A 24,458-nucleotide genomic window follows, 5' to 3' on the forward strand; every position below is an offset into this window, starting at 1 on the left:
CGCCTGGCCAAGGGGAGATAGTTCTGCACGTAACCCTACATGACACTGCGATATTGTTAAACTTACAAACGATACGTGTTAATTAATGTTGATGAGCTTTAGGGGTGATGCTAGGGGTGTTTTGATACCTATGTTGCTGTAGCCTCAAATCTATTTCTTTTATTTTCTTAGATTTGACAGGAAGGTTCATAAAGAGATAGGATAATTAGCAAACTTCCTTTCCTGTAATCTGTGATAAAAACCCGCTGGTGATTAATTTAAAAAAAATAAAAAAATAAAAAAAATTGACTTCGAACGAGCGCACAAATTAGGTTAAGCTTCGTATTTCCGATATTTCCGCTGGCCCTTTAAGGCAGCACAAGGCCCACGGACGCGGGTCGCCCTCGCGCGGAGCTTTCCGGGTCGGATAAACGGCTCCAGGTAGGTTCACCACCACCACCGGCTACAGCCGTCAGCTAGACAGGTGTCCGCCCAGATAACCTCCCCTGCGTGAGAGTGAGTGCTTATTTTCTTATCTGAAAAAAAAAAAAACATCATGAGAGACTTGTGGAGCTATCGGCTCTGCTGCAGTTCACCGCCAACCGACGACAACAACAACAACAACAACAACAACGACAAGACGCTTCACTCCTCCTCTTGATACGCGCCTCTCTCCGGTCAGGGAGGTCTCTGCTTCTGCTTCTGCTTCTGGCGTCGACGTCTCATTGTGTTTTTACGCCACTCTGCTGGGCTGTTTTTTGATCGGAAACCACCGCGGCACCAGCGGCGGCAGCAGCGACTTCCCAAGGAGGAGCATCGTCGTCCCCCTGGTGTTTATTACAGGAGAGGACGCAGCGCAGTTCAGGGACTCGAGACGGAGACGGACAAGAGCAAACATGTTCGAGACGAGAGGAATCCCCTTTGTGCTGCTCGACTTCGCCTGTCTTATCCTCGGTATGTATTTTTTTTTAAAAAAGCAACAACCCTTTCTTCATTCCGCCGCGGTTCGTTTGTTTTAAGACGATTTGTGAGCTGATATAATCCTTGTGTTGGGATATTTAACAGCCTGCCATCACGTGAAGGGAGTGGTGAATGTTTTCAGCAGCACACACGAGTGTGACAGCGTGATATAATGTCACTTTACTGATGTTAACTTATTTTAACCTGTATTGGTGCTACTAATCAATCGATATGTTGACGTCACACCTGTATAGGGAGTTTTGCTGTAGTTTCTCCTCCACGCATTAACAGTGAAGTGCTCTTTGTTTCCATTGTATGCAAATAAGAGCCAGTTCAGTTGTTTCAGATGCTCACGTGCTCCTACTGGTGCTGTTTTCCATGCACCATGACATTAATAATTACTATAATCAATATCATATGCATTATATTGCACTAATGTTTCTGCAGTTGAAAGTCATATCCAGCTCATTTTCTCATAAATAATCACATTTTATGCCTGATCACTACTCATTTAAACCAACATATGGCTTGAAAACTATGTTATAAATGGCATTATTACACATTATAGGCTTTATTTTAAACTTGCCAGCCTTGACACGGCTTATCCAAGTTTCCTGGCTCGTTTAACCAACCGTTGCCCCTCAAAAAGGCTAAAATCATCATGAGGGAGGGTCCGGAAACTGTACTAAAATATGTGTCAACCACAGTCTTATCTGTTACATTTATCTCCTGAATCAAAGTATTTTTCTCAGCCAGTCTTTACGTCTGCATATATGAATCATTGCACTGTATATGCCTGATTTCTACTCATGTAAACTTGCATATATATTGACAACTAAGTTTCCTGACTCATGTAACCCCACCGTTTCGCCTCAAAAGGTCTAAAACCATTATGAGGGAGGACCCGAAACTGGCGTCAACTACTGCGTAAATGGTTAATTTCACTGGCTACAATCTTACATCTAAAACCACTGTGTCAACTGTTAAACATTTTCAGAAATTGTGGTGGTCTTTACAGATGTTATAAATGGGATTGCCACCCAACAGGTTATGTTTTAATGCTTAAAACCAACTAACCAGCACTGTCGCAGCTCACCTCAAGTTTCCTGGCTCATGTAGCCACATGTTTTCCCCTCAGTAGGTCTAAATTCATCACGGGGGAGGGTCTGAGCTGCATTCAGATCAAAATATCAATGAACTACAGTACGTTGGTTCATTTTACTTGTTGTTATCTTGCATCTAAAACCACTGTCTCAACTGTTAAACATTATCTTGACTTGTAGTAACAACTAAAAGCAAATATTTGTCGTTTCATTTGCATATATGAATCATTGCATTAGGTCTCACGTTGTTCTACAGTTTCAGGTTTGCAGTGTAGCCACAGAGATGGTCTCTATACGTCTGATTGTGAATGATTGATTCGTTCCATGACTCATAGTTATAGCTCCCTTTGAGTCAGGGACTGCAATAAATCTTAAAACGACATATTTGCTTGTATGATTTGTTTAAGCAAAACCGTCAGACATGTTTAAAATGCTCCGCTTGGTTTAATAGTTCAATCTGCTGTTTCTAAATTCTTAAAATTACATGTAGTCTTCAATCCAGAATCTTAAAATATTGTAAACATTGCTCTCCGAGGGCCAGACTTCCAAGACTTCTTTTAATTCGCATCATTTCCTAAGGTCAGCTGTGTGACTGTACAAACTATGACTGTGCTGTTTGATGCAGAAGCAAACTCGATTATTCTGCTAGAGACACAGACTATTAGATTATAACCAAGCGTCTGTGATAGTCTGTTGAGGCTGTTTCCATCAGCTGCATGTGACTTAACATACACATACATGTAGTAATGTAACAAGAGCACACACGGCTGATTTAATTTGGTTTTTACTGAGCAGGCTGCCATTTAGTCTCGATAAAAGATTAAAATGGAAAGGAACCAACATGTATTCATGTTTAAATATCCACATTATTCTTTCTGTCTGTGTGTTTTTATAGATATAAGAGAAAGTTAAAGTGTAACACTGCTGCAGATAGAAAGTATCTCGGGCGTCCTGCCCTCAGCTCATGTGTGTTTCTGTCCAGGCTTTCTCGCATTTCCAGCTGTTGCAGCCAATCAGCTGACAGTGTGGACAGCTGCAGAAACGGCAGTGAGACCAAAGATACCAGACAGAATTATAAAGTAGTTTACAGGGTGTTTGTTGAGGTATATCTTAATGTGATGGCGTCGTTCCAGCTCAATAGCAAACCCTCGTTTTCCGCTTGAATGGACGGACAACTGTGTCTTTTCTTCGCTATACAATGGGCCAAACGGGCCAAACAAGTGGAAAAATGACAGCAGCATTACGTGCAGACTTTGAACTGTCAAGATCCATTAGCATAATCTGTTATCTTTATGGTATTTTATCTACAGGGAGTGCTTAGCTACATCCACAGCTCCTTTCACACCGATGTGAGTCAGTGCTCCTGCAAAAAAAGCTTCTCAGTCCCCCCTCTCTCCTGAAACACTGCCCAAGAATAACATCATGTTTTAGAGTCATGAAGTCATTGTTGTTGAGTGTCTTTACTGTGTGTAATGTGTAACGTTGCAGTGTCTGCGGCTCAGTGTCAGAGGACATGATTTGCAAAATTATGTGTTTCAAAACTTATGAAAACGACCAAACTAAAGATGAATTGGTCTTAATAACAAGCATCGTCTATGTAGCCTCAGTTTATCTGCTCTGTGTATTGTCTAAAAACTCTACACTGTTGTACAATAAACACGAATGAGTCGATCCCACATACACATCGTACTCGATGGGCTGAAAACGTGTGAATACTCACTACAGTAGCTGGAAGTAGTGCCAAATAAATGCACCCTTTAGAAGAACAGTGCCCTGCAGTTTCAGGAACTGTTTAGCCTTTTGTATTGAAGGTGCAAGTATAGATTAGTGATCTATTTGCACAATAGAGCTGCACAATATGGCAAAAATAATATCAATTATTTTTGACAGAGATTCGGTTGCATTATGATTCACGATTGTGCTTCATTTTCAGTGGAAACGTATGAAAATGTGACATTTGTTGGGTTCTGTACCAAACAAACATGTTTTCTTACATCCAGACAACAAGATTTGTCGACTCTGCAGAACTAAAGTGCTTTTTTAGTTAAAAAGAGGGGGAAAAAATGTAATTGCAGCTTCTACAATCTAGATTTTGCACTGGTGACACAATTTGTAGTTAATAAAGCTTAAGCTAATAGTTATTTCACTGTTAACTAAACAATAAAATGCTTCATGAGCAGTTTATAATGCAGTTGTTTGTTGTAAAGTTGCAACTGATGTTTATAAACCCGGGCTGTTAGTGATTAATAATTAGCCACTAGGTCGCAGTTAAGAATTTAAAGGATAAAAATGTATTGACCGACAGTCAGAACGGGCACAAATACGTCAAAAAGTATGTTGTTACAAATTACAAATACTTGCTCATGAAGTATATCAAAATAAAGTAGAAAATACTGTATTTAATTAAAATTTAAATACATTTTAATTTTTAAAAGATACAAAAAGTATTGATATTAAAGTGATGTCACAGTTTAGGCTAATACATGGTTGGTTTTTCTGACAGTGGGATCATATAGAATAAGGTCTTGCAAAGGTTGAGGCCTCTCATCTCTGTCACAGAGATTTTAAATATTATATTACCGTTCTAGATCTCAAGATCTCAACACTTTCTGTTCTGGTGCCTACACTTTTCTTTCTCCTTTGACCTCTTCCTCCTGATCTCTCCGTCCACAGGAGGTCTGCCCCTGGCAGCCTTTAACCTGGGTAAGGTCCGCCCCTATCAGAGGGGCTTTTTCTGTAACGACGAAAGCATCAAGTACCCTTTCCACCACAGCACAGTCACCTCCACAGTGCTCTACACTGTGGGCTTCAGCCTGCCCATTAGCTGCGTAAGTAGGTGTCACCTGAGGCCTGACGTGTCTCGTGGCAGGTATGTTGACTTGTCAACCGCAGGTGTAGCAGATCGTTGTAATGCATTCCAAGGTGTGCCAGGACCTCGGCTCTAGTATGCTGTACGGTAGTAAACTGGCACACCTACATGGAAAGCGGCCATTATTATTGTTGTCAGATACTCCTGTGCTATTCCTGCGATGGCGAGGCAACATGTCTGCCGTGAGAAAGGTCTGTTGGGACTGGTAGAGCCGGCACATTCAGAGCCGAGTTAGCTTCCTGTTTGATAACACTTTGAATTGTTCAGTAGCTGCTACAGTAGCACATCTACATGTTATTGAAAACAAACAGGCACAGCATGTTTGATTTAGTTCTCCTATTGTTTCCCATCTCAGTGTGAGGTTTCCGCTCACAAACATCACCTCTCCTAACCCTGTCAAGAACTGAAGGTGAAGGAAGATGTCCACTTAAAAACTGATGCAAAGTCAATTCAGCTCAAATCGAGAAAATGTAAAATCCTGTTGCGTCCTCTCACTCACACACAAACACAGATTTATTTTGTCAACATCTGAGTTACTACAGCAGGTTTTATAAAGCTTTCTACTTAAAATTATTAGTCTACTGGGTAAATTTGAGATCATCCGTTTCCTCAATTTTTACAAGTAAAGGCACTTTAGCAGATTTTACAGTGTAGGTCAATATTTAGTTTCTTTTATTTTTATGATTTTATTTATACGCTTTCCACAACAACAAAACAAAGACCCGCAATCTTAACTAAAAAGTGAAGCAAAACCAAAACTAAAATTCTCAAACCAAGTTTTATTAGTATAAAGGTTACTTTTTTATGTACTCAGTGCCTGTAATCCATCGCCCTATATGATTTCAAATCAAGTTAAAGGTGCAATATGTAAGAATATAAGTAGAAAACATTTAAACTGCAACTAAAATTGTCAACTGAATGTGAAGAAATAACAGTTTTGACAGTTCTGCAGAGATATCCACTGAAGTTAGCATGCTAACCAGCTAGCCTGGCCCATCCCGATCCAAAGCTCCTGTGCTAGCGGTGTAAACACCAACATTTCCCTGCTGATCCAAGCTACTGCTCTGGACTGCAGAGGTGTACGGCTACCTGAGCTAACAAGCTAACGCCAGCTGCAGTTAGCAGCAGTTAGCAGTTGCTCCAGTGTAGCCTATGAATTCGACAGATGGCCAATTCTTACATATTGCAAATTTTGATTTGTTAAAATAATAATACATTTCTTTTTTTCGACTGTAGTAGTACAGGAGAGTATGTGGATATCCAGTTTTTGTATCACTTTCTTTAATACAAGTCTTTAATCAAATTGGAAAGAGGAAACTAACATCCTCATTTTTTCAATGAACAGTCAAACCCCTAAATATTTTGGATATGCAAAAGGGAATTAGTGGTGTTCTAGTTGGGTTTAATGAGATAATATGAAGTAAGGCTTTTTCCTCTTTTCTTTTTTAATTTCAATTAATCATTTAGTTTTTATAGTTGATCTATTGGCTTGACTTCCTATTGCTGTTTTTAATTAGCGCAGCAGACATGCAGGCTGCGTGCTGCGTCCCTCCGCTCCCTAAAATAGCTGGAATGCTCTTCTGGAACAGAGCGATTGTTTTTGGAGATGGACAGAGGCAAGAAAAGTGCTGCTGGTGTGTGTGTGTGTCTGCCTGCCTGCCTTCGCTTACTGCTTTGTGGTGTGGGAGATTTATGTCTTCCATCTTTGTCTGTAGTCTTTCATGTATGATGAGTAACGGTGCCAATCTGTAGCACTTTCTTAAACGTTATTGTAGACTCACTTTTTAGCAGCCGGGAGAATATGCAGGAGTTTGGAGCTGGAGAGTCTATGTGAGAGAAACAGTGTGAGAGTGTGTAACATTAGAAAGTTTCAGATCACTCTTACGTCTCAGTCGCTGACAGCTTCAGCTCTCTGTGGGGTTGTTGGTGAGAATTCAATCTAGCAATACAATCCCTGAGAAGAAAAAAACACCTGCTGCACCTGCCACATCTTGAAAGACGAAGTAACGAGGGCTCACCTATCAGGAATGCCCAATAACCTGCTCAGAAATGTCATTTTCTTTCTATTAACGTCAGCATGTAACCAACACTTTAACCATTTAATATTTGCACCTTCCTGAAAGTTCACAAGGATGCCGCCATCTTCACAGAGGATGCAACGTTTGATGTGACCCTCTCACACGGCTGCTGTGTTGCATCGTGGGTAGGGGTTCGAGGCCAACTGACATGATCTTTTAACCTGTATTATTTTTTTTTCTCTCATTGCTTCTCTGCTAGCTGGACTCCCATTTGTAATACTCACTGCGCAACACAGTCCTTTCCGCCGAGGCTTTTTCTGTAACGATGATACGATCAAGTACCCCTATAAAGAAGACACCATTTCCTATCAGTTGTTAGGAGGTGTCATGATTCCTGTCACAATACTCACTGTAAGTGCATCTGTTGTGTTTTCTGCTAACGGTTCTGTCTCATCTTCTTTATGTAATATTCATCTTGATCCACTTCTACACTCTTGTCTGTTTTGTCTTAATCCATGGTTGGTGCTGAATACATTATCCTGTAATAATGTATTGGGGTTTTGTATTGCTTGCATACGCCATCATTAACTGTAAATTAATTTGCTAACTGCATGTTGTAGAAAAATGTTTTCAAAACTTTTTCAAAACTCTGATGAATCAGAAAGGTGACCTTTATTTTGGAAGCCCTGAATAAGTCTGCAGCTGCAGCAACAGTTTGCAGAAAGACACGAAAAACACAGCAGATGTAAAACTCTTCACAGGCAGCACAGCGGTAGGTGGAATTTTAAAAATGTGATGGCAGGTAAAGAGCCGACAAGACTCAGGCAACTCAGCGTATAAAATGAAAATACCCTTTTGCAAAAAGTTGAAATACAGCAGGTTATATCTTCAAAATTGATTAAACTGCCAGTTCCTACATATAAAACATCTTTAGCTGAAGTAAGTTAAAGGATAAGTTCACCCAAAAATGTAAATTCAGTCATTCTCTACTCATCCCCATGCTGATGGAAAGTCAGGTGAGTTTAAGTGTCTCCACAAAACATTTCTGGAGCTCTCCTGAACAACTGAAGTAGACGGGGACTGTAAAATGTAAAAATGGCTCTGTACTGCTTGTCTGGCATAACCCAAGTCTCTGGAAGGCTCAAGATCCCAAGTTGATTTGAAAAGACATTACTTACACCCTTTTTACGCTGAAATCTGCACTGTAGCTGTATCGAGGGTGTAAATAAGTTATTTCAGATCAATTTGGGATCTCTGGGCTTCCGGCGACTTGCATTACGCTGGACGAGCTGTGTGGAGCATGTCACCTCTCTTCCCTCAGCATGGGGTTGAGTAGACAATGATTGGATTTAAATGTTTGGGTGAGCTGTTCCTTTAAGGTAAATCAGATATTTAATCTTAAAATACTCATCAGCAGGAGTTGTTAGTTCTCCGTTTAAAAGCTTTTCAATATACAGTAGAAGTAGAGCTGCAACCACTTTAATGTGAGATGAGTCAAAACCCTCTGAGACACATTCACATGCACCTGAACCACAACATACGCAACAAGAGGAATTCATGAATCAGCGGTATGAACGCAAACGAAAAATTCAAATACACAAAATGTTTTACTATAAGATCTGATGAGAGGCTTTTAATTAAAACTTTTAAATCAAACAAAATTATGCGTGAATATTTTAAGTGGACATCATCCTGTGGCTGTTTCTCTATAATATTTATGGGAACATTTTGGGAAATAAGCTTATTGGACTTTTCTTTTTACTGAGCATTAGATTAGAAGATCAGCAACGCTCTCATATCTGCCCGTTTTACACGAAGCTACAGCCTGGAGATGGTTAGCTTAGCTTAGCATAAAGATTGGAAAAAAGATCACCTACCAGCTCCTGTAAAGCTCAATAATTAACACATTAAATCTCATTTGTTTAATTCGTACAAAAACTGAAGTTGAGCTGTTTCCCCCAGTTTCCCGTCTTTATGCTAAGCTAAGCTAACTGGCTAAAGCTGGTTGTGGCTATTTAGCAAACAGACATGAGAGTGGTGTTGATCTTCTCATCTAACAAAACTAACTGTTGTTTTAATCACTGTTTCACAAACAAGAGAGCTTTGTGTGAAATTTGAGTAACAGGCAGAACTCCATTATTTTAGACCCAGTTATTGATGACGGCTCTGATGTTGTTGGATGTTGTTCAGTTGCATCTTTACTCTCTGTATATTTCTTACAAACCTCTAACTGTGTATCTTCTCCTCCTTACAGATGATCATTGGCGAGTGCCTTTTAGTTTATCTGAAGCGCATCAAATCTAAGTCCTCGTTCGGCAGCTATGTCGCCTCTGTTTACAAAGCCGTCGGTACCTTCCTCTTTGGTGCCGCCATGAGCCAGTCTCTGACCGACATAGCCAAGTATTCTATTGGCCGGCTCAGGCCGCACTTCCTGGATGTGTGCAAGCCCGATTGGAAATTCATCAACTGTTCGGCAGGAGATTATATCGAAGAGTTCACCTGCACTGGAGACCAGACGATGGCCAATGAGGGCAGGTAGGTCGCTGGAGCTCAAAGTTTTTTAAGTTTTTTTGATAAAAAAATCTTGTAGCACAAATCGCGTGTCTCAAATATGCGTATTTGATGCAGTTGTGTGTCATATATGCAGTGTACCAAAAGGTCTTTGAAAAAGAGACTTGTTAAGATATTACTTTGATAAAGTCACCCATATGAATAGTACTTGAGTTAAAGTCTTCACGTATCTGGTATCAAATGTAATTAAGTATCCTTAAGTATGAGGAAACTGATGTGTTTTTTGAGCATTAAAGCATGTAAACCTGTTCTCGTAGTGACCCAAAATTAAATTATGAACCTGAGAATGAGCATAATATGTCTCCTTTAAATTAATCTATGTCATCTGCAATCAGATTTTGAAAAACATTAGTCCAATAAACAGAAAAATGCTGAATATTGGAATCAATAATATAATATATGTATGATTTTATTTGGGCTTAAACTTAAGTATGTTGCCAGGAAATTACTTTTGATACTTGAGCACAATTAATTTCAGATTATTTGCACTCAGCAGTTGCATTCCTAGACGAACTGCTGAATGAACTGTGTCATGATTTCAGATGTTTGCAGTTAAAATCAGCTCCTTGTTCAAACTTGTAGCTCTCTGGATTCTGGTTTTGTTGCTCAGCGGCTTAACAAAATCTTACAGGAAAAGCCTCAAACCTCTGTGCTCTCCATTGTTTTGTAACACGGTGTACGTACAGAGAGTCCAAAAGGTCAGATGTGTTATGTAGCAACACATTAACGATTATGTATTTCGTAACGGTGATACCACTGTGATGCCATGCCTCTGAAGCTGTGAAACATTTAGTGTCTAGTAAATATCTGCACTCCGATGACACAAGGCTGTGTGTAGGTTGAGCGATCTACTGCACGAGACCAGAGCCACTGGGATTGAGTAATATCAGGAATGTGTTGCTTGTTTGGATTTGACTTATCAGCTCAGAGCAGAAGGAAGTACAGTGGGAGGAGAGGATATCCACTTCTGTTTCTGATGCAGGCAAGACCTGCAGTAATTACAGAAGCAGAAGCTGCTGATTGTATCGGTTATTTAATACGTGTTTATTAGGAAGCTTTGAGGAACTTTCTCTTCTACATTATTTAAAGATAAAGTAGGTTATTCCGTTGACAGAGTGAGTGTTGCTTCCCCGAGAGGCAGCCTTTAAATGTAAGAGGTGAGAGGAAATGTGCCCCCCCTGCCCGTCTGTCTCTGTCTGGGTTATCTCCTGTACATTTACCAGGGTGTGGTACAGGATACGGGGATTTGTGGCAGATATCCAGAGCTTTTTAGATTAATGTGTATTTATTTATTTTCAGCACCTACGCGTGTGTTGTAGGGACGGCATGGAGCTAATAAATGCAGCAGGAGAGGAGAGGAGAGAGGAGAGAGGGATCATTTTACTGTAATCTGATGCCTCCTTCGCTTAATTTAACTATCCGAGCAGAAAGGAGGCCGACCGTCAGAGCTGTACTGTATGTTGTCAGCATTTAAGAGGCAAAGATGCCCAAAGCATCCAAAGTGTGTGATGAAAACAATTTTTTTCCATGAGAGGCAAATATATTTTACATTAGAAAGGATACTGTTAGTATAGAATGGGCGGAGGCCTCACAGGGTCTAAACAAACTGCAGTTTTAATGTGATGCCCAGAGGATGTATAGGTCGGCATTATTATTGCATTTACCAGTTGGGTTTTGTTACCAAAGTGTGTTTGATCAGCCTGAATTATTCAGTGTTGGTGCTAAAAGTTTTAGTTGATTAAAGGATAAGTTCACCAAAAGATTTTAAATTCAGTCATTTTTGGCTAACCCCTCATGCCGAAGAAAAGTCGGGTGAAGTATCGTAGTCCACAAAACATTTCTGGAGCTTCACAGTAAAACAGTGTCGCAGCATTCTCCTAAACAACTGAAGTAGATGGGGACTTGTTTTAAAATGTAAAACAACAGCAAAATAAAATGGCTCCATAGAAGTCATCAGGCATAATCCAAGTCTCTGGAGGCCCTGAGATCCTAAATGGTTTTGAGAGGATGTTATTTACACCCTTTTGAAAACCAAAATCTTCACTGTAGCTGCTAAGCGCATTAGCATGCACACCGTCTTAAGTGGGTCAAGTCGTCAAGGGTGTAAATAACGTCTTTTCATATCAATTTGGGATCTCTGGGCTTCCAGATTGCACCTGGCAAGCTGTACGGAGCCATTTTATGTTTTTTTAAAAACTTTTTTCAGCAGAACGCTACAACGCTGTTTTTGATGTGAAGCTCCAGAAATGTTTTGCGCACTATGAAACTTCACTCCGTGGATGACTGAATGTTAATTTTTGGATGAACTTACCCTTTAATCATTTCTTTTAACAGTCCTTCATAAAAACATATCATCACAAATTCCAAACATACACTGATTTCAGCTTTTTAATTGAAAGGATTTTCTGCTTGGCCGGGCATAGTTACCTATTCACTTGCTAAATGCTAACAAGCTCACAATGACAATGCTGGCGTTTTGCAGATATAATATCTACGGCTGATCCTGGTGGTCATTATTAATTAATTAAGTTCTCGTTAAATTAAGTTTTTTTTAATTGATGATAAAAGGATTTTTGCCAATCAATCTAATATGATATGTTGAACATTTTCACCATATGATCAGTGACAACCTGACCTGGTAATGATGCTAGATGATGTTGAGGTATTTCAGTCTGAACCAAAGTGGTGAATCGATTGATATTTCCAGAGCCATGGCCCAAAAATACCCCAAACCAGTGATAAAGACTTTAATTGTCTATGTCTACAGAGGTTCACAGCAGGTTTTCGTTGCAGAGTAAAACCCCAAACCAGGTCCATATTTAAGATTAAACTCTTAATCTTATTGTAGACCACAAAACCCCTGATCCTTCAATGAGTGCACACAAAATAAGCATGTAGAGTGTAACTTAACACTGTGTGTGTGTGTGTGTATTAATGGCTGTTGCTGTGGCCGAGGTCCAGACAACACTCTAAAACACAGCACTGTTATTATAAACAGGAAGTCACTAAGGCAGCTGGGAAGGACTGGAGGGCCTGTTTCTTTTTAGCTGCTGCTGTCCACAACATCCCTCAACATCACACAGAGGATTCACTTCTCCTCATTCAACAAACAAACTTCACTCCACCATAAACCAGAAATAAGGCTGTCCCATGTGATGTTGACGTGTCTGACCAATGTCAGGATCTGTTAAACAACAAGATGACCCAGCTTTTTATGTTTGCCGCAGATGAGTTAAGTGCATAACAAAGTGCTGAGCGATGCTTTTGTCTTTCCATTGCAGGCTATCCTTCTACTCCGGCCACTCCTCTTTCTCCATGTACTGCATGCTGTTCCTGGCTGTAAGTACCTGAAGCAGTTAGATATCGATCAGCATCATATTAATCAGTATTTACTGGAGCGTTGTGTTCAGGGACAGGTTGCAGAACAGGACATTCTAGTTTATCTAGTTTTTTTAAAGTTGATTTTTTTTAACTGTAAATAGATCAGTTGTTGTCGTCGTAATTGGCATTGAAGTTTTTTTTACTCCATCATCCTTGATTACCCTCCGTTGTTTGTTCAGAGCCAAATTTACTGTCCTGTCTTGATAAACTTTATAGGCTGCTGATTCATTCAACACCAGCAGATATAAATAGACTCGGGGACAAAGTCCTGGCACCAACACAAAGCTCCCTCTCCCTCTGTATCGAGGGAAAATTAAAGGAGCAGCAGCTGACATTTTAAACATGAACCTCCAAACAAACCCTGGAGTGCTTTTCTCTCCCTCCTACTGACAATTAAACAAGAGAAGAAAAATGGATCAGGATGAAGCGATTTAGCTTGTTTGTCAGACATGCCCTGAATTTAATAGAAACAAAAGGTCTTGTTTATGACGCAATGGAAAATGATGTTCAGCAGATTCTTTTATGATGGCTCGTCCTGCTCCGGAGATGTTGTGATATTTATCAGTTCGTGTTTTGCTGATTACTTTTATCAGTGATGATAATTTAAAGGTCAGTTTTGCAAAGTGAAATGCAGCTCAGAACTTTAAAGACAGAGGAGGAAATAAATATTGGAGCAGAAGCATAAAAAAAGAGGATGTTCATTTAATTCAGGAACAGTTTCCTTCCTGATAGATTAGTATCTGGTGTGGAAGTGGAAATGGAAACGCACTGAGTCATCTGCGAATCACTGCAGCTCATTTTCCTGCCACTCCTGCAGGAATGCCGCCTGCCACAAGACTGCGAGAGCTACAACAACACTCCCAGTCCTTGTTTCCCAGTGACACTTTTATTTATTGTGAGAAACTATAAACAGCTGCTCCATATTTTCATATCAAGCCCCGTCTCTCTTTCTCAGCTCTATCTGCAGGCTCGGCTCCAGGCTGAATGGGCGAGGCTGCTGAGACCCACAATCCAGTTTTTCCTGATCGCTGCCTCAGTGTACACAGGACTTTCAAGGGTGTCAGATTATAAACATCACTGGAGCGATGTGCTGACGGGGCTCCTGCAGGGTGCCCTCATGGCTCTCCTTGTGGTACGTTATGTGTCCTAATGTTAAACTATTGTTGTTGAACTATTCCTTTAATGTTGTTACCAATTCATAGCTTTGAATTATGTTTTTCTTTAAGCAGAGCACACCTCTAAATAATTCCCATCTGTGCTCCCATCTAAATCCTCTCCGTGTATCCTCCAGGTCTTCTTCGTGTCTGACTTTTTCAAGCCACGCGTCGATCCCCGTAAAGAAGCGGACATCCCACACACAACCCTGCAGGACACCCCGACGAATGGAAACCACTTTGAGAGTCCAAACTAAGCTAATCGAGAGGTGGACGATGAACTCTGCTCTGTCCAGACGCACACCAGAACTCCCAGCTCTCTAGCCTTTCATCTCACGCAAATTCTCATCCAAAACCCTGCATGGATTTACAGTGATTCTTACTTCAAGGAAGCTACTGGAGGACCGTGCATCCCAGAAGAAGCTTTTGGAAGCTAAACCTCAGGCCTGTCCAGATGTTAAGACTTTATAATTTTAGCCGATTCGCTGTTTTTAGTCCACTGATTCTCAATCTTTAAGGAAACCTGTCCAAGCCTCGTAGACACACTTCAGAGACTGCTGTAGATTAGGGGCTAGAGATTCTGTAAGGACAGAAACCAACATTTTATTAATGTATGTATCTACTGAGCTGGTGGGAAGACTTTGCTGCACGCACCCACTAAAGGGTCTGACCACTGCTGGGAGGGAGAGAGAGGGGAGGGTTGGAAACCTGTGAATGTAATCTTGCTTTGTGCTTTTCCTGACCTGGAGTCAGTCCGCTCAAGGGATCCGATTTAGGATCAGTTTTCAGCACCCACAGAGAGGGCTGAGTCTTGTAACTTTGCTGCCTTAAGTCCAGTGTTAATTAAAGGGCTATTCGTTAGAGGAATGTTTGCTTCTCGAGGCTACAAGGTGCTGCACAATAAGACTGATCCTAGACCCGAGGGCAGGGTTTCTGAAAATAGAAAATCAATTTCCTGGATAAAATATTTCTGTTTTTTTAATCTTAAATACATTTCAGGAAGACCACTGATGCCGCGAATCACTATCCCAGAGCATCAGTATTAATGACCTCGAAATGAGATTCAAAGATCAAGTGTCTTTCTGCAATAAAATCTTTTTTTCTTTTCTTCATGATCCCTGCATGGTTCCCTGAGAAACGCATGAAAATATCAAAAAGTCCTAGAGAAAAGTGAGAAATTCCTAAATTCGTCCCTTTTATCCGTACCAAAAGTTAATGGGGTCCATCCTCGATCATCCAGTATTTTTTGTGTAATCCTGCTCATAAATAAACCTCCTTGGTGGAGGTAACGACCAGATAACAGAAACCCTGCTGGTGGGTTAAAATTGCTTCATACCCTCAGCTGCTGACTCCAGGTCACTGCCACTGCCGTCTCATTCTCCAGCCGTCTAACCTCTCATAGTCGGAGTAAGCTCGACTTGCATCATGTTTGGTTAGATAGTTGAGGAGTAGACGGTCAGTTTAAAGTCCTGTGTTGCCTTTGCTGGACTGCTACTGCTGCTATCACAGCTCCTGTGTATCTAAGAACTAATGTAAACATCAAGTGAACAGACAACAATGTACTTTTGTATAATCTGTATGTAAAACAAATCACCATACAGACGTTTATTGAAAAAGAAAAAAAATGTTACAAATATGTACAAATGTCTAAAAGAAGAAAAAAAAAAGGAAAAACAAAGCCATTTTACTTATTAATATGAACACAGATGAAACATGTATCGTGTCATGAGCCGTCACATAAAATTAAAGCATGACTTGTGTTGTTTACTTTCTCGTCAGATTATGCACCACTTTGCTCGTTGTAAGCAAAAATAATAAAAGCATGAATGTTCAAAGAAAACTGTTCACATCCTCAGACAAACCTCACTCAAATAATTCTGACCATGGATAAGACGACTGAACAGGACGTGACAAAGTTCAGGTAAATTGTTGGGATGAAAAAAAAACTAATCAGAAATATGATCTTTTTCCAAATGAAAGCCAAATTAATTAACAATTTGGGGTTAAATATTGTGCCGTTTATTCTCAGTGACAAATGTGACACAAAAAAGTGAAAAAAATGGAGGGCCAAGAGATCCAAGAAGGGTTAATCACAACTTATCCACCAATAGAACAACTGCTGGACTTTATAGGTAGAGACTGGCAGCAAATACAATGTCCCTCTTGATCTTCGTTATGCCTGCAGAGACAGAAATCGACAGTAAATCATTTCTACCTTTAACAAATCAGAGGTTTAACTTTAAAACAGTGAGAAATGTTTCAGTTGTGTGTCAAGGGAAGAAAAAATTAACAAAACACATTTTTCTGTATAAATACTCCAATATCATAACGCATATTCTGAGTTTTGCCAAACACCCAATTAGAAAGCAATATGGGTGTCAGTGTCAACATTTCCAAAAATATACATTTTCTGATAACCTTCACCCTGGAAGGAGTTTCCCAAAAGGTCAGTTTTCAGTAACCTAAACGCTGTTAACGTATACAAAAGGCCAGATTGCCAGAGAGTAAAAAAGGTCTATGTCAAAAAGAAGGCCAAGAGTCCAAGTTAACATTTGTTTTTATCCAAAAAATAGTCCAAAACCTAAATACAAGTATCAAAGAAGAAGAGTGGGGAAACCACCAAATGTTCACATTAGAGGCTGGAAGCAGTGAACTTTTGGCTTAACGATCACTAATTAATTTCCTATCGAATTACTAATTATTATTCGCTCTGATGTTTCCTACCTTCAGCGAACTTGTTCTCCAGTTCAGTGTTGCCGATGGCCTTGGCTGCAGAACACATTTGTCTCAGTACTTCCTCCAGACGTCGCATGCAGCGGATGATGCTCCCTGCAGGAGACACACACACACAGAGTTTTTAAAGTGTGCGTGACTCACTTCTTAAAACTTGACAAACACTCTACACAAGAATCATGTATTTTGGTTCCAATTGTGAGGAACGGTGTTTACGTAGTACTTTTCCAATGAAGTAATTCCAATTAACTGTGACTGTAGCCCACTTCTACAATAAATAAATCAATGATGAATCAATTTAATATTTTATTTGGTCTAAATGGAGCATTTCTGAGTTACTTGATGATCTGAGACAAAATTAAATTTCCAGTAAAAAGGAAATGACACAGCTGTAAAATAAAACGTTAATCAATCATCATCATTTATTTCCCAATGCCCTGTTTCTCTCCGTCACCAACACACTTGAGCACATCTGATACTCCCTCAGGTTTCTCAACCCTGCATGACTTACTTATTACGCTGACATTTAATATTTTACAGCTGAAGTCACTGTTGGGAGGTGGAGATAAAACCTGAGGAGAATAATGGACTCTGAACCAATCCACTCATAATAAATTAATAATGTGCAATAGATGGTGAAGAAATCAAAAGGTGAAAAGGATTTGTAAAAGGTCATGTTGTACTTGGCAGAGGAATATTGAGATCCTTTAATTAAAGGGTAACTCCACCAAGTTTACACATTGAAGTTTATTCACAGGTCTCTGGGAGTTCTACTGCAGATGTGAAAAAGTGTATAAAAGGCTTTTGTGGCTCCAGAAGAAGCTGCATGTAATCTGATAAACTGCCTCCAGTGATGTCACTCAACGGCTACGTTGCATTGTTAATTATGTAGGCGCAAGGTTGTATAAAGGAGTCCACTGGTCTGGACAAACAAAACCAGAGATGTCGCCTTTTTTATTCCACACATTCTTCTTCTTTTTCAAACCTGCCGCCTACATTACCCATGATGCAACTTAGCAACTGAGTGACATCACTGGAGGCCTTATTTGATTTCTAACAATGATGCATTGATGTAGAGCAGCATTTTACCGTTTAAGCCGAAGCAGGTTTTAACTACTTTATAAAGAGTTTAGTATTTCAGTCCAGTGGCTCCCAACCTGAGGGTCGGGCCCCTTCGAAAGGGTCACAACGTAAATCTGAGGGGTCGTTAGATGATTAACGTGAGAAAATAAGAAAAGATCATTTTTTGCCCTTTTGGACCTTGAACAGTCATCAAACAGTCAGTAATCTGAGAAGTTTTGAGGAGAAGTCAGTCTTTGTTTGACATGCTTGACGAGGGGCTTTACCTACATGCTGATTTCCTTGAAGCGGTCACAAGCCTAAAAGATTTGAGAGCTACCGGTTTAATCTTTAACAAAGAGGCATATTTTATGAGTTTATTATGTGTCTATTCATTGTTAAACTTTAACCTGAAAGGTCACTTGTAACTTTAGCTGTCAAAATCATGTAGGGAAGTAGAAAGCATCATAAATGAGATGCAGTGGAGTAGCATAAACAAGCATACAGTTTACATTATCAAGTACAAGTACCTGTGCACCATAGTTTCTCACTGAAATTCTGTTAAAGGTGGACTTATATACCTGTTTAACACCTGTATTATAACTTCCTGTCATGTCTGTTGATGTAAGTATAAGCGGCGCACCTTCAAAGACGTCGGTCATCTTGCAGATTTGAGCAAACGTGGCGCCGTTAGCCCAGGCGTACACCACATCCATCAGATGAGGTTTAAACTGGCCTAGATACGTCTCCTCGTCCACCTCCAGCTTGGCGTCTGCTGAAACTTTGGCGATGCGTTTCGCACACTCCTGTAACACAACAGGGAAAAAAAACAGTGTTCATGTTTCCACCAAATTCAAACTTTTGATGATTAGAAGCAAATTCAGGTTTGTTTGACGTCGTCTCACCTGCATTTGTCTCAAGGGCGCTGCTAGTTGTTCAGTCAGTTTGGGCATCTCACTGGCCTGGAGGGCAGAATGACATCATTAATGGTGTGAAGGCCACAACACAAACAGAATCCCTCTGCTGTTTTTTTATTTTACTTCAACAATAAAATGAGGCTGCTGACATTTAAACATTTGATCCTGCTTGATTTTGTAACAGAAGTGTTTTATGTTTTATGACTTCAATACATTTTTTGCATGTCTGTTTTCACAGACATCACAAATGACGCCAAAATTCTCTCGTATTCGGTGTTGCCGAGTCCACAATGCGGGTGAGAGAATGGCTCCTTCCTGTACGGGTTGTTTTTGTCGATAGAAAGCTCTTTAAATGTCAGATTATGTCATTGGTTTATAAAACACACGCAGGTTGGATGGTTTGCTGTCATCTCAAGCTAAACTAGCAGCAGGTGCTCTTTAATGACAGGCGACAGCTGTTCACACACCCACACACACCCAGTGGTCATGTATTGGTATGCAATGACAGCTGCTTGTCGTCGTTCCCTCTCTTAGAAGACAGACAACGAGAGCTGTGATAGAGTTAAACAGGAGTTTGTTCTGTTGTTCTGAGGACTGAGCGGATGCTGAGCCAAAGAAAAGGTTTGTTGAACCATCTGATGCTGGATTGCCTCATTGAGAGAATAGGCTTCATTAGGCAAGACAAACACACATCTACCTCAGGTTTCTGTTTTGGTTGCATTGCAGGGGAAGAGGCCAAGAATGCGATTGAAGCGGGAATCAGCTGTTTATCTCAGTTGTTTGGGAGAGGCTTAAATATCTGTTTGTGCGGAGAATTAGAGGAATTAAAAGTGTTTGTGTGCATTTGTTCCTACATTCTCCTGGAAGACGAAGCAGGACAGCAGGGCGGTGGCTTGTTCGACCGTGAGATCGTTGAAGAGGCCGTTGAAAATCATCTCTGTCAGCAAGAGCTCGTCACCACTGGAAAGATTCAGACAGACATTGAATTAGATGCTTTTTATTTGATCACTTTATCAAACAGGATTTAATACATTTCTTCCTTGTTTGGCGATGGGTGTTGGAGGAAGTAAGGGCAGGTGAATGAAGATGTTCCCTCATGTTTCGGCCCTGCCAGGACACAAAAACTCAAAAGCAATGTCCAGAAATCATGACCTGGTTACCCACGATAATCCACAGACCTTGTTGTGAGACTAGCTCACTAAGCTAACTAAGCTAAAGGAAGCTATTAATGTTTAAATCCTGCGCTGTCCCGACTACAAGCCTCTTGTTCATGAGTAGATGCGGTTTCCTTCAAATTAAGCAGCAATATTATATCTGTATTCATATGACAAAGTTCCCTACCTGCTAATTTCACATGCGACCCGCCCTTTCATCTCGATGACATCAGAGGGACTGGCGAATCCGAGGCGTCGCAGAACTCTCTTCCTGCACTTCAGCTTGTCCATCTGCAGGACGGTCCGAGCTTTCTTCAGCTCTCGCTTGGCTGTTCGAACGTCCGCTGCGATCTAAAACAGAAACACACACGTAAAGTTTACTGGATACGAACTTGGGGAAGGTCTTCCAGGGTTTCTATAAAAAGATTAAAATGATTAAAAGCTCTGTGATAACTGCCAGCTGTTATGTGCATGAGATCACTTTAAAACACTTCACTAACTGTCACAGTGATGAAGTGGAATGTTTGAGTTATCTGCCAACAAATGTTCATCAGCCTTCTTATCTGTCCTCAGTGATTTCCATTATCCACTTTAACCTTTACACCTCAGAGTCAAAGAAGCAAACATGTACAAAGAAATGTTACCAGAAAAGTTTATTAATCAAAAGATTAGATGTACATTCTAGAGAAATTCAACCCTTATTTTCTCCGTACTGGTGTGAGATAGTGTGTCTATCACACATGCACTCAGCAAGCTATAAAGTTTAAACTTTCTGATGTTCACAGTAGCCAACGCCCAAAGAGCCCCACCACAAAGAAGAAGTATTAAAATGAACCACAACAGTAGGTGTTGCAACCCCCCTGTAAAGGCCAAGCGTTGGTCAGCTGCAGAAATAAGACAGAGGATTAGCAGCAGAGGGCTGTCGAGGGATTGTGGAGATGCTGACAGAGGAGCAGTATAATCCCTTACTCGACCAATCAAACATAAAGTAATCCAGTTTACACTCTACTGTAAAACCCTATCATTTCACAACACACAGAAAGCCACAGAGGGATGTAAATGTTTATGCAAATCGTCAAACATGACCTGATTTGCCTTTTTTCCACAACTAGTAAAGCCAATGTGGCTGCTTTGCATCTATCACACTCTGCCTTTTTAACTCCCCCAGTATGAGCAGTGTACTGTAGTGAATTGAAGTGAATCGTCTGACTGAGTCCTTGATCTCACTGTAAAGCAGAGCACACAGAATGAGCATGTTGCTGTGCTATATAATGACGATTTAATTAAATCCTTGTATTATAAAAACACACTCTGACTTCTTGCAATATATTGCTGTTTTTTCCCCACACCTCATGTGTTGCCGACATATTATTATGAGATTAAGTTCTGTTTGTTCTCGTGTTGAGTTCATACACTCTCCTGTCTCAACAACTTCTGGATGGATTAATATGCAAGTAGGTGCATTTATTTTATGCTCTGAATCAGGATAAATTGCAATAAATTTGATAATCACTTTCTAATATTTTTTTAACTAGCGCCACCACCAGGCCAACACTTTCGTATACCATCAAATACCTGCAAAACTAAAAAAATCCCATCAGCCTCAGCTGTACTCAGCACATTAAACAAAGATAATGAACATGGTTAATGTTATACCTGCTGCTAAACATTGGCACGTTAGCCTTGTCACTGTGGACATGTTGTTCAAAGCATGACTGTACAACTTCACAAAATCCCTCGTACGGCTGTGACATTGAGTTATTCTAAAAGGTCCGGTGTGTAGGACTTTGTAGCATCTCGCATTGTGGTTGCAGAACTGAATACTAAAACTGTGAAATGCCCACTCTAGAGCCTGGGTTTGGTTTGTCTGTTCTGGGCTACTGTAGCAATATGGCGGTGCAACATGGCAGTGCAACATGGCGGTGCAACGTGGAGGTCTCTGTGGAAGTGGACCTGCTCCCTCTGTAGATATAAGACTTGACTCAATTCTAAGTTAATGAAAACACAATGTTTCTTAATTTCAGGTAGTTATAAACTAATGAAAACATAATTGTGAATATTATTTTCCAAGAGATCCTCTTAAATCACACACTGGACCTTAAACAATTAAATGCATGAAAATAATTCATGTATTGATAGTTTTATTTGTTTTGGTTACTGATTTGTTTTATGAGAATGGTGTGAATGATGTCCTCTTTTTGTTCTGGACTTCTTCGTGGGAAAGCACAGAGAGAATAAATGCGACATAGATCCTGATTTCTTTTGTTCTTTTGTCTGTAACTACAGGATATTGTGTGGAGTTGTGCTGCAGCCTTGCAATAAAATGCTGAAATGTCACAGGAAGTGTGGTCCTCGTCACACAATACTACGCAGAATTAAACCGACCTGGTAAAAAAGATTCTTTCCCTTGATTGCTGCGATACGTTTTTTGTTTTATTTTCTGGCCTATGACTGAAGGTGAGGCAGTGTATGAATAATGTACTTTCTTTCTTCCTGTGTTTGTCTGTGAGTATATATGGCCAAAGCCGACCTGTCTGGCAGGAAGAGACAATGGAAGGTCACCGACTGGAAGCTAACAAAGGTACCCAATGTTGATTAAAAAAAAAAAAAAAGAACCAGACCCGACTGTGGTCTGTCATTAAATGGGTGGCTTTCAGTGAGGTTTGACATTTAACAGCATTTTCTATGGTTGGCCTTTAACTCTTCCACAAACTGAACGTCAGTTACTCACCAGAGCTTTCTTCTCACAGAGAGAATAAACAGATTCCAAGTTGGGGTCGCTGTGCAGGGGGTGGGAGTACATGCGGTGCTCAAAGGCCTCCACTTTCTGAATAACTTTCTTCAGTGCAGGGTCTTTGATGCCCATGTCATCGACGGGGTCGAGCAGAGGAACGCCATCTGGGAAACGTTTCTGCACCTCCTGCAGACAAAATGTTTAGAGGCAAAGAAGCAATGATTTAGATCATGATTTCAGTTTCAGCTGTGCCAGTTCTTTGTGTCAAGATGGCTGCATCTTGTACCTGTATGGACTTGAGCATGAGCTGTCTGTTGTCAAAGGGCCTCAGGTCTTTGGGGATGTAAAGGCGAACTGAGCTGATGGAGGTCAGGAGATGGAGCATCACTGGGACCACCTGGAGAAAGATTAGAGTTACAGTCAAACTAGTCACATCTTTGTATGTTTGATGTGTGTTTTGTCGTGCATTTGTTTCACCAACCTGCATCTCTCCCGTCTCCCCTGGAGCAGCAGGTTTAGCAGTTTCAGTCGCAGCATCTTTAACGCTGTCCTTACTACAGTGGACCAAAACCTCCACCACATACAGCGGCTCCGACTCTGTACTAGCCTAAAGGAGGAAAAGCATATTAGTCACAGAAAAGTATAAATGGGAGTCACATATGTGTGACGCTATGACACAGACTTACCTTCACGTTAGACTTCTTGCAAAAGTTTACAACGACACCCCAGCCAAAGTCAGCGTCTTCGTTTTTTACCTTTGGGATCAAAACAAAGAGTTGTTAAATGATGCATTAAACTCCACAATTTCTGTCATCAAACTGTAAGTGTGTGAAGCTCTACCTTAACAAGTCGCCCAGGCTGCAAGAAGGGCAAGCAGTATTTGGGTTTGTGGATGAATTCTTGTATCTCTTTCCCCAGTTTGGCCAGCTGCTGTCTGATTTTAAAGTAAGTGACCACGGCCTCTTCGTTGGGAATCTCAATAGTGTGGTACTGCTCTTCATACTTCTTTATTTCTGCACAGAAAAAAAATCAACAATATGATGAAAGATCAGACTAGAACTAAGCCACTCCAAGACAAGGATAGAAACTGAGGATTTCCACACATCAACCTCTTGACATGGAAGATAATTCATAACAGACATGAAATATCTTTGCAGAATCAGAGTCAATTTGCAGTCGTTACAGTCAAAACTGTGCTTGTTTTTATCTTCTGTATATCTTACCAAACACAGTTGTTTGCTATTTCTTAATTATAAAAAACACAGCCTCCGGGAAACTTTTGGTGAAGCTTTTCAGTGATGTTGTGACCAATCTATTCAGTTCTATTATATGTTTAGGTCCACGTGCCCATTTGCACTAAGGTTGGGAATGCTTACTTTCCACAACACCAGGCAAAGCCCTGTAGTGTTGGAACTGGTAGAAAGACTTTTCCAGCATGTACTCCGGGTTGATCTCCTCCACTCGCAGCAGGTTGAGCACCATGTTGTAGGTCAGGTGGAAGGCACTGTTTAAGGGATCTGCTGAGCCCTGCAGAGCACAATAAAAACCAGACAGATTAAAGATAAACATAAAAAGAAATGCTTTCACACAATTATAAACAGCTGTGGTTAATCACATGTTTTCATTGTGTTGTTAGCAATTTACTAAAAGTGCCAAAAAGCTACGAGGTCTAAATAAAACCAGGCTGAAATCACTTTCCTCAAATTAAACAGTGAGGAGGATTTAGCTATCACACCCTCTGAAACGCCACAACCACAGATATGTATTCGACAGCTTTCTCCAAGACACCACTGGAGTTTAGCAACAGTTTTACATTAACACAACCT

The 24,458-nt window shown here is 40.5% G+C and overlaps 2 protein-coding genes across 3 annotated transcripts in view; one reads left to right on the plus strand and one right to left on the minus strand.

The window, feature by feature from the left end:
- Positions 1-15,802, plus strand: plpp1a (phospholipid phosphatase 1a). 2 transcript variants are annotated; one of them, XM_073478586.1, is made up of 6 exons: positions 1-933; positions 4,716-4,870; positions 9,184-9,464; positions 12,782-12,839; positions 13,837-14,013; positions 14,173-15,802. In XM_073478586.1, exons 1-6 carry the CDS (start codon positions 876-878, stop codon positions 14,290-14,292), a joined length of 849 nt encoding a protein of 282 aa, XP_073334687.1. In that variant the 5' UTR covers positions 1-875; the 3' UTR covers positions 14,293-15,802. The 2 variants fall into 2 exon arrangements, with proteins under 2 accessions (XP_073334687.1, XP_073334689.1); XM_073478588.1 differs by lacking the exon at positions 4,716-4,870 and adding an exon at positions 7,189-7,340 and having other exon boundaries at positions 796-933; positions 14,173-14,386.
- Positions 15,596-24,458, minus strand: part of mtrex (Mtr4 exosome RNA helicase) — a 19,421-nt gene continuing 10,558 nt past the window's right edge. Inside the window, exons 16-27 of the mRNA XM_073478585.1 lie at positions 24,009-24,159; positions 23,473-23,645; positions 23,319-23,387; positions 23,114-23,239; positions 22,919-23,029; positions 22,630-22,818; positions 20,086-20,249; positions 19,599-19,704; positions 18,733-18,789; positions 18,471-18,633; positions 16,760-16,864; positions 15,596-16,214 (exon numbers count right to left, since the gene is read on the minus strand). Coding sequence (XP_073334686.1) covers positions 16,162-16,214; positions 16,760-16,864; positions 18,471-18,633; positions 18,733-18,789; positions 19,599-19,704; positions 20,086-20,249; positions 22,630-22,818; positions 22,919-23,029; positions 23,114-23,239; positions 23,319-23,387; positions 23,473-23,645; positions 24,009-24,159 — 1,467 coding nt within the window. The 3' untranslated portion in view covers positions 15,596-16,161. The remainder of the gene's footprint in view (positions 16,215-16,759; positions 16,865-18,470; positions 18,634-18,732; positions 18,790-19,598; positions 19,705-20,085; positions 20,250-22,629; positions 22,819-22,918; positions 23,030-23,113; positions 23,240-23,318; positions 23,388-23,472; positions 23,646-24,008; positions 24,160-24,458) is intronic.

Source organism: Pagrus major, chromosome 12 (genome assembly GCF_040436345.1).
Source record: "Pagrus major chromosome 12, Pma_NU_1.0".
Lineage (NCBI taxonomy): Eukaryota > Metazoa > Chordata > Actinopteri > Spariformes > Sparidae > Pagrus > Pagrus major.

Bases quoted from the DNA above. Each gene is read 5' to 3' on its own strand.
- plpp1a (XM_073478586.1), top strand. From the start codon at position 876: ATGTTCGAGACGAGAGGAATCCCCTTTGTGCTGCTCGACTTCGCCTGT. The intron at 4,871-9,183 runs GTAAGTAGGTGT...TCCTCCTTACAG, and splicing joins TCAGCCTGCCCATTAGCTGC to ATGATCATTGGCGAGTGCCT. The intron at 12,840-13,836 runs GTAAGTACCTGA...TCTCTTTCTCAG, and splicing joins ACTGCATGCTGTTCCTGGCT to CTCTATCTGCAGGCTCGGCT.